This window comes from Callithrix jacchus, chromosome 15, assembly GCF_049354715.1.
Source record: "Callithrix jacchus isolate 240 chromosome 15, calJac240_pri, whole genome shotgun sequence".
In the NCBI taxonomy this organism is placed as follows: Eukaryota; Metazoa; Chordata; class Mammalia; order Primates; family Cebidae; genus Callithrix; species Callithrix jacchus.
The window spans coordinates 45,434,527-45,445,202 of record NC_133516.1 but is presented as its reverse complement, the minus strand read 5'-3'; the positions used below and the strand labels follow the sequence as shown (position 1 = coordinate 45,445,202).

At 39.5% G+C, this 10,676-nt stretch overlaps 1 protein-coding gene across 1 annotated transcript; it reads right to left on the bottom strand.

The window, feature by feature from the left end:
- Positions 1-635: 635 nt before the first annotated feature.
- SNTN (sentan, cilia apical structure protein) lies at positions 636-10,180 on the bottom strand. Its single transcript, XM_078352403.1, has 3 exons — positions 10,068-10,180; positions 4,579-4,876; positions 636-822 (listed from the first exon to the last, which is right to left on the bottom strand). Exons 1-3 carry the CDS (start codon positions 10,178-10,180, stop codon positions 664-666), a joined length of 570 nt encoding a protein of 189 aa, XP_078208529.1. The 3' UTR covers positions 636-663.
- Between the last annotated feature and the right edge of the window lie 496 nt (positions 10,181-10,676).

Genomic DNA, 10,676 nt, shown 5'->3' with positions numbered 1-10,676 from the left:
TTTTATTTTTTTATTAAGTCAGATTTATTTAGGTATAATTCACATGCAGAACAATTCACTCTTTTTAGTGTGCAGTTCTGTGAATTTGACACATGCATGCAGTCATGTAACCACCGCCTCAAGGTCAGCTTCTCTGACCTTTGAACTCAGATCAGGTGGTAATCTCTTTTAGCATCCTATAGCCTTTATTTCAATTCTAATTATACTGTGTATGTAATTAATGAAAAATTGTTTAATGTCCATCTCTTCTGCTACACTTCTGCAAGCATGCCTGAAGGAAGGAATTGTCTGGCCAATGCATTACTGTATCCTCAGCAGTAACATCAGGTAGATGCTCAACACATGTTTAGTGAATAAATGAGTGACTCAGTCACTATAAGTAGAGTACTCTAGGTCACCATTGACACAGCAAATGCAATTTAATATTCAGTGGTGTCAAATCTATCATATTGTAAAGCACACAGAGACCTTATCATTCAAACATTCCTGAAGTGTATGTGTAAATTTTTAGAGTTACATTGGATTTGAATACCAGCAAGAACCATCCTAGGCAATTAACAGTTGTATGATTGATATAGTCAATTATTTAAAAATAAGATGGAAACATTTTAATAACTTAACACTGTCTTTTGCCATTATTTTATACAACATATTTAAAACTGTTTATTTCATAATTTTTATACTCCATATATTTTGTAACAGATCTGACATTAGAGTGATGCTTAAGAGAAAGATCATGAAGTCTTCAAAATCTAGCTTATCTTCTGTGTGCTCATCAAGTTCAGAAAGGATGTCTCTGTATTTTGGCTTGGTTTCTTGTCCCTATAAGAATAAATAAATAAAACTCGTATTCATTGTATATACTTTAGGTTTTCAGATCATAAACAATATTTAGATGAGATAACACATAACTTCAAACACTTCCCATAAGGCCCCACCTCTAATACTGGAGATCAAATTTCAACATGAAGTTTGGAGGGGACAAACATACAAATTATAGTAAATAATAAACATGTTATCAAGAATAATATATCACGTTGCCACCAGTCAAATACCATGTTAAATCTTTTTATGTGTTATCTCATCTAATTATCATAGTGACCTTATTGAATATATACTACTGTTATCCTCATCCTACAGATGCAGTATCAGAGACAGGGGATAATACCGAAACTTGCCCCAAGCTAGGAAGCTTCTTTCTGGTGTGGAGCCAGGGTTTGTAGCCTGTCTACCTCTTGAAAGCCCATACTCTTAACTGCAAAGCTAACCTGCCTTTCTTTGAACAAACATATTATTTTTTAAATTTTTAAAATCTTTGTGTTAGGGAAGGTATCCACTGTGGGTTCATCATCTGAGACTTAAGATTATTCAAAAACATAGAATAACATATGCTAAAAGAAAATATGTACTTTGGAAGATGATTCAGCATTTAGTTTCATTATAAATAAAATGTATGTTCATAGTCTTCATAAATAGTCAGATTGAAGGAAAACATCTTAATGGTATATAAATGAAGAGACGTTTTAGTTTCAAATCACAGCTCGTGAGCTATCTTTCCCAGTGACATTAACAATATTGAAGTCATTTGAGTCACCATTAAACTGAATCATATTTACATTTAGTTCTACCCCAAATGCTCACCCATGTGCTAGGTGTACAAAGCCATCACAGCAATGACTGAGGCACTTTGGGAATGATGCTGCCTTCCTCTTATGGACTTAGACCCATTCTAGTTTCTCAGTGCTGTTTCACCTCAAGAGGTTACCCTATCCATGAGGGCCAAGAGGACCTCTCTACTCTCCACCTCCAAGAGAGGTGAATGCCACTTTGAAAGGGTCAAAATCCAAGACACGGTTAGATAAGACCACTTTACTAGCAGAATGGCACATTGTTTTCTCAGACGTACGAGATAGGTATTGGTCTTGTTTATTTTTTTTTTCTGCATATTGTAAGAGCACGCCATTTTCTGAGGTCCAGTCCTCCTAGGGTATGACCTGTCATCTTTTTGTATCTTCCCAGTAGCGCCTTTCAGTGCATTGTTTTACTCTATCTGAATGGCTATAGGGTGCTAAGATCCCCAAAACCATCTTTAGCCTTATGGGAAAGGAGATATTCCCCTTAGAACTCAGGCCTTTGCCAAAAGAACCAGCTCAGTTTATCAGGGGACACCACGTGGGGATTAAGGGAAAAGCCCAGTTAGGAATGAAGTTGGCTCCTTAGCTTTGCCATTAACTCACAGGCATGCACCTGTCCTGGGCGGGGAGGTCTCATGGAGTGGGGTGGTTGGGCCAAGGCAGCATTCTGACAGACATTGTAGAGAATGCCCTGGGATGAACTATACCCTCAAGTCCCTGAAATACAGCTCTGCTTTCCTCTCGAGCAGAGAGCAGGATTACACTGAGGCCTGGGTGTACCTGCTGCTAGAGAGATCCAGAAATTGACTGTACTTCTAAGGTTTAGTCTACACTGAGAGGTACGAGGCTGAAGGTGTCTTTCCTAATCATTGATTTTTCATTCATTTTCCCCTGGTGTTCTGAGAGGGGTGATGAGTTACATCAAGACGGTGCATCCGCTAGTTCTTCATTTTCATATCTGTTAAAAGCTCGCTGAAGATTTGCCAGGCTACCAGGTAATGGGCCTGTATCTGGCATATGGGCCCTTTTCTTTTGGCCTTGGATGCAGGCAAATGGTATAGCATTTATTTACCCATCCTTTCTTTAAAGACTCCCCAAAAGTTGTCATCTCTTGGTAAATTCTGTCTGATATTTCTGCCTGAAAAAGTAGCTTTTCTAAAAAAAGAATTTCAGAAAAATACATGTTTACTATAGAACATTTAGAAAAAGTAAATTTAAAAAGAAGACTGTGACTGTAACCTTTTACTCCACTACTCAAAATAGCTAACCCTAATTAACATTTCTTTTCATTCATTTATCTGTGTATCACACTATATTCTCTCCCTTTTGAAATAATCGCCCACTCACAGGAAGTTGTATCCTTGACCCAGCTCCCCGCAGTTATACATCTTGTATAACTGTAGTGCACTAAACTCATTTATAGGTGTGTATGTATGTATATGTGTGCATAAATAGAATACCATCTTTTCAATATTTCAGAACAGACATAGGCATTTACAGACTACCTCTATGTGCTTTGTTGCCCGACCTATCAGTAAATTTTGATAGTTTAGGCTGGTGTGAGGCCCTCTGTTCCTCTTACACATTTTCCCTAGGCTGGGATTTTCCAAAGTATGAACATATACTCATGTTAGAATGTAATGCCATTTTAGGTGATATAAGAACAAATATTAAATAAGAATTGATAGTCATTGATTTTTTTTCACTAGTATCTTTTACTCTCACCCGCTGAATTTACATTAAGAATAATGATAAAGCGTCCTTACAAAAATTTGCTTAAGTAGAGAGACAACGTGAAGGAAAAGTTCAAAGCAAACGATAACCCAGGCTATAGGCAGATGTGGGGAAAATAGTGAATATGGTATTCAATGACTGAAGTTTGAGGAATACACCCTTAAGTGAGTCAGGTTACTCCCTTTAGGCCAGTGACTGATTATATAGTGCTGACTATCATTTCTGTATTTTGAACACAGATCTCTATTCTAACCTTTGAACTCATCTATCCTGTTGCTGTCTGTTTCTCCTCTTAAATATTTCATGGACATCTTAACACTGACACATCCTAATGGAACTCACCATCTCCTCCCCACCCACACCCCACCTCAAATCTGCTTATTCTTTAGTCAATTTCTTCTCTAGGAATGGGAACACCACCATTCCTTTTGTAAGTCACAAATTGGGTAGTCATCATTTGCTTTTCTGTCCTTAAATGCTCACAATCAATTGTCAGATGTTGTTCATTCCACCTCCTAAATGTCTCTTCTATTTGTCTGCTTCTCTCCATCTTCACCGCTGTAGTCTAAGCCATCACTTTCTCTTGTATTACCTCCCCACAGTTAGTTACTCCCTTTTTTCCTATTCTACCCCCAACCCCAGTCTGTTCTCTGTACTACAGCTGGTGTAATTTCTCAGACCTGGACTTAGAAACTATTCCTGGCTTCCTCTTGCCCTTGGACTATGCTTCTATAAGATTTGGCTTCTCCTCACCTCCCCAGCCTCACCTCTAACCTCTTCCCACTTACCTTCCCATCTTTTCTCACCAACTGGCCCTCCACTTCTCTGCTTGGAATGCCATCATTCTCACTTCCCCTTGCCTGGCTACCTCCCGCTCACTCTTCAGATCTCAGCTCTACCTTGGTTTTCCAGGAGCCAGTCATTGACTACCTACCTCAAGATAGTTCCTCATTTTACTCTCACTGAATGCTCTGCTCTTTCCCATCCTTTGACTATTTCTGATTACTTTTTTAGCATGTTTCTTTCCCCTGCTGGATTGCTGTGTTCTTCACTGCATTAACTCCAGTATAGCTCACTGACTGGCATAAGGTAAGTGTTCAATAAACATTCATTGCCTAAAACAACATGACAAGGGCCTGGAGCTGGAGTTATTTGCTCGTTGGGTCAGCCGTGAGGATTCTCATTTCTTTACCGAAGTTAATTCTCTCACCTCTGTGAAATTCCTAAATTGGGTTTGCAGCAAATTTTTGGCAGTAGCTTTTTCAAGTTTACCATGAGAGTCAGAAGAGTTTCTGAAAATCAGAACAGTGGTGGCAATGGCACTTTCCAGATCTGAGCACTTCCTCAGAGCTAGGAGAGAAGAAATGTGCAACGAAGTATCCTGAGTTAAAAGTAACCCTTCCCCAGACCTGCTGTTGTATCTTTCAAGGGAACTGTAGGGAACCTTCCAAATCTTGGCCCTTTGCCTCCTATCTGGGAGCAGGATGTGGGAATTTCTGATCCTGCATCTTTAAACAATGGAGGATGTGGGAGTTTCTGATTCTCCATCTTTAAACAGTGGAGAACAAAAGTTCCCTTAATAGCAATTAGAATTAGTAGAGTTAGAAATGAGATTTACCACCTGGTTGCTATGTGACCTTAGAAGATTCCCTCACCTCTCTAAGCTTTGGTTTACTGATCTGTGATTTCACCCAGTTATTCAACAAATATTGCTAGAGCACCTACTATGGATGAGGCTCAGTCCTTGGTATTAGGGATAAGTCACTGAATAAAATGAAATTCTGCTCTTGTGGAATTTATATTCTATGTCAGACACAGCATCACTTCATGTCAGTATGATAAAGGAGAATGAATTCCAAAGCAAGCTCTTTGATATAATGATGGATAAGGGTTCTCTTTGACATGTGGCCTAAAACAGAGTGATCGCCCAGCTGGTTTCTCTCAGTAAGCTCCTTGATAGGGCAAGACTAATTCATTTCTTTTTAGCGTGTTGCAGTGAACACAGGGAAATATACAAGGTACCATGAAGAAAATTTGTATGCTCTGTGTTCTTTTATTCACCAGTACGTCCCCTAGTGTAGAACTTACAACACTTTACAGGTATTACATGTTTATCTGTCCTTTCCTTAACTAGAAAGCAGTCTCCATGGGCCAGGAATCAGACCCTTTTTCTTATTCCCAGTGACCAGCACAAATGTCTGTTACATTGCTAATAAATGCTGTTGAATGAGTGAATAAGAAGAAAACTAAAAAAAAAAATCTCCCAGTTTTCAGCCCAGGAAATGTGCAATATTTACAGTTCAAAGAATGAGGTTCAGTCAGAATAATATGATTTTAGTATTGAGCGCTTACTACGTGCCTGGTATTTCCCTAAGGTACTCAGCACACAGAGGGACAAAACCATTTGTGGCCAGGCACAGTGTCTCATGCCTATGATCCCAGCACTTTGGGAGGCTGAGATGGGACTATCGCTTGAGGCCAGGAGTTCAAGACCAGCATGATCAACATAGTAAGACCCTTGTCTCTATTTTTTTTTAATTAAAAAAACCCAGATGTGGTCTCTGCTCTCATAGATCTTACAATCTAGTGAAGAAATCAATAATAATCAAGAGTATTGTTTACATATACACATTTACTTATTCTTTATGTTGTTTGTCCCCATAGTCCTGGGGTGTAGAGCAGCAAGTGACATCGACTTTGTTTACAGCTTGTGATGTATGAGGCAGGGAAGGTATAGAGACAGGAAAATAATTACAGAGTACGTCTGGAAGGAAAACTACTTAGATAGGTGGTCTGGAAGGGCTCCACGAGTAGACTAATATTTAAGCTAAGAATTATAGAATGAGGAGGAGCCAGCCATGAAAAGGGTGAGGGTCAGGATAAGATTAGGAATTTGCTGAATGTTCCAGGCTCGGGAAGCCAGATATGTGAAGGCTCAGATCAGAAGAAAACTGTCATATTTGGCAGATTTCTGAAGGAAGATAGCTGTGACGAGGGTCTAGGGGCTGAAAGGGTGTGTGTAGGCAAAAGCTAGATCAAGTAGGACTTACAGGCCACATATAAAGGAATCAGGATTTTCTTCAAAGTGGAAAGAGAAGGCATTAAAGCATTTTAAGCATCTAATTTTTCAGTTAAAGGTGAGAGGAGAGACAAGAGTTAAGACAAATGGGTGAAAGGAGGGAGTGTGTGGATCTTCTCAGTTTTTATTGTGTCTCTGAGCAGTGCCCAGGTTATATATTTGGTTAAATAAAGTTAACATTGCTTAGAAGTGGCAATGAAAGTATTTGAAATCTTCGACTTCAAAGTCTGTAGAAAGATCAGCCACTTAGGAGTATATTATTACAAGGGCACCCCATGTTGATTGTGGAATCCAGACATTTTTCGTCCTTCTGATGAAGTTCAGATCTGACTGCACTCTGAATGGGAACTCCATCTGGTCTAGCCAACTTCTCATTCTTTTCTCCATTTCTTTTAAAAACCAGCATGCCTTTCCCCTGACTACAAAATAGCATATGCCCATGGTAAAAACAGAGATAGAAAATATTAAAAATAAAAAATAACAAGGAACTCTGGTTATTCTAATAACAGTGAGGATATTTTGTGAGGCTTTTTAGTTTCCTGTTTCTGTGATTGGATCTTCCCTTAATAAACCGAGCATGTTGCCACTTAATTATTTCACTGTCTGCCTTGCAGAGTTGGGAACTGGTATGTAAAAGCATATTGTAAAGGGCTAAGTGCAACTGAAAACACAAGAGACTGCTGTTTCTCTTTTGGCATCTTTTACTGGCTCTCTTGCCTCTGGAATGGGGGTTCGTGGAAGGGCATTAAGCCAGGCTGCTTTCTGCTGCCCTCTTTGTTATTCCTTAGCTCACTGTCTGTACTTTAATAATACCGAACTGTGTGTAGTCCCTACGTACTCTATCCATTCAACAAGTATTTATTGGCAAGTATTTATTACCAGGCTCTGTGATAATTTTGGGGTATAGAGCAGCAAGCGACATCAAAAGAGCAAACCCTGACTTTTTGGAGCTTGTGTTCTGGTGGGCAATAATATACAATTCACACTCTACATGCCAGTCCCTCCTCCATGGGATGAATGCATGCTATTTCACTCACTACATTCAGATGTTAGTCCAACGAGGTAGGTCTTAGTATCAACCCCACTCTATCAATGAAGAAACAGAGATACCGAGAGGCTAAGTGTAATGACTTGCTCAGGGTCACACAACCCCTCTGGTTTCACTCCAAGATGCACATTGCCTCTAAGTGTTTTTTTCAGGAAGCGTATTTGGCAGGACTCTTTCCCAAACCCCCAGATGGTGCTACGTGTCCTTCCTTTATGCTTCTATAATTCTTACACATGACCTTTCATAATCTTCACACTGAAACGCTCTGTCTAAACTATCTTTTACATCAGTGCTTCCCTCCCTACCAAAAATAATTTGAGCCACAATCATAATTTTAAAATTTCTGATAAATAGCCACATTAAAGAAGTAAAAAGAAACAGGTACAAATTAATTTTAATAATCTATTTGATTGAAGCCTATATAGTACAATATATTCATTTCAACATGTCATCAATATAAATCAGTTATTGAGATCATTTATATTTTTTCCCTACTAAGTCTCTTAAGGCTTACACATCTCAATTCAAATTAACCAAATTTCAAGTGCTCAGTGTCTACATGTGGCTGGTGGCTACTATACTGTATGCCACATTGGAGTTTATCTTCTTCATGGACAGCTACTGCATCCAGTTACTCCTTGTTTATCTTTGCATTCATTCCCAGGCCCTGGCGTCTCGTCGGCCTCAGTACACATGTGTTAAATTGGGCTGATTTGAACTTCAGAACAATTCTCTGCCTCTTTTTCCTTACCTGCTCTGGAATGTGGAACACTAAATCTCCTAATTCCTTCACTATCAGTTCAAATTGAATGGTGTCATAGGAATACCAGTCTCAATACAGCAAGATGTAAGAATCGCCTCGTTTTACAACTGGTCCTAACATCAGTTGTTTTTGTGAATGATGTGAAGACCTGTGTGAGACGGGTTGTTTGCTCAAGCTCACATAGGTAGTATACGTCAGAATAAAAACTAGGTCCCTGCTGTCTTTGCTTTAGGCCAGTAATTTTCCCAGTACTTCTCAAATTTTCCCACTGCAAGAATGCCCTGGGTATTAGAGGCAAATATGTAATCACTCTGCATTCCTAAGCCTCATGAGATCAGGGGCATAGGCCCAAATAGCCAGCAAGAAAATGTACGTTTGTATTGACTCCTATGGCATGACCTATCCATGTCTGATTTTGATGAATAACATTTAGAATTCCTTCCCACTAAATAAAATACATTCTGGGGAGACGAGTCATGTTTATCCTGTGATTTTTTTTTAAAGGCATGGGAATAAATGTGGTTCAGTGGTCCGATGTAAGGAGTCTGGTGCTAGGAATGGTGTGTACATGGGCAGAGGTGGGTGTGCAGTGGGGTTGACAGAGTTACAATCTCAATCTCCCAAAAGGAGAAGTTATGTTAGGTGGGACAAGTCTCAAAAGTGCCTGAAATTGTGTAAATTGTTGAAACGCAAATCACAGGTCTTTGTTGTAATAATAGAAAAATAGTTCCAAAAAGATGGAGATTTAGTTAAATAAAAGTACAGAGTCTCTTTTGGAAAGTTTGACTAGCCATCTAGGAGGAAAAATCTACAATGTAGTAATGTCCAGCTGTCCTTGTTATTCTGTGCACATGTGAAGTCTTATATTTTTTAACAAAATAATGATCCAAGTATATGAGCGTTTTTTTCTTATATTGTTATTTCCATGGCAATGTTGTTAGTCCTAAAGTTATTTTAGCTATGCAATTGAATTCCAAGGGCAAATATTTACACTTTGAGAGGTGGCCACACTGTGTTTCCGCTCAGTCAACAGAGGCAATTGGGGACTGATTGTATCCTGAATTGCAATGAACATTCATGAGTCAGATACTCATGGTCCTACTCTAGACATTCTGAGGATGCTGCCCGTGGAGACGCAACTGGTTATGGTGGGAAGAACACTGAATTAGGAGTCACGGGATCCATGGTCTCATCTCAGCTCTGTCTTTAATGAGCTGTATAAGTGTAGGCAAGGTAATTCCTACTCCTGGACCTCAGTTCCCACATCTTTAAAAAGAACATCATGAATGTTTGATAATTTATTCAAAAGTTCCCTTATATCTCTGGCATTCTTTGATGTCCTATTCTTTTTTTTAAATACTTGGCATGCCATCTTGGTAGAGGAGAAAAATGTGCATCTCAGTCATCTGTGCCTTACCTTTTATTGAAGGTCCAGGAGTAGGAATTACCTTGCCTACACTTATACAGCTCATTAAAGACAGAGCTGAGATGAGACCATGGATCCCGTGACTCCTAATTCAGTGTTCTTCCCACCATAACCAGTTGCGTCTCCACGGGCAGCATCCTCAGAATGTCTAGAGTAGGACCATGAGTATTGTTTGGATATTGAAATTCTGCCAACATAATGATTCTGGGAGTTGGGGTATTGAAATGAGAATGTAAAGCAGAGGAATACAATGATTTAAAATTATTTCTTTTGGTAAATATTCTCTGAGCAGTTTAGTGGAGCAGCCATCTGTCTTCCAAAGTCTTTTCTTCCCTTGCCACATAGTAAAGAAATGCCTGCACATGGCTGGCCAGCTAGCCTACATATTTCGGTCTTCCTTATAGTTATGCAGCCACGTGTCTAAGTTCCTACAGATGAAAAGGAGCAGAAGAGAAGTGAACACCTTCCACGTAAGCTCCTCCATTCTCTTTCCCATTCGAACTGACTAAGGTAGAAATTATCAGGAAGACTTTAGAAGCTACATGCTGATCAGCCTGTGTCTCACGTGACTTTATAGAGTAAAACTGCCACAGACTTGGATCCCCCACTCTGGAGTGTCACATGACAAAGAAAAAAGAACTTTGTGTTCTGTAAAATGCTCAGACTTTGAAATCTTTTTTGTTCCAGCAACTTAGCCTTCCCAACTAAGAGCCTGGGCATTATGCTGAGGTATGGGATGCATGAGTGATGGAGACATTCCTACCCTCTTGGGGCTTAGTCCAGAAAAAAAGACAGTTACTAGGCAGGTAACTTGATAAAAAGTGATGGCAGAGCACATAGAGAGGTGAAGAGGCACTAACCTAGTTTACAGTCAGGGTAATGGCATTCTGCCTGAGCATAATAAATCAGCAGTGAAGAAGGAGGAAGAGTGTTCCATGCAGAAGGAGCTTATGTGCTGAGGCCTGATGTGGCAGAAATCACTGTATGATTGA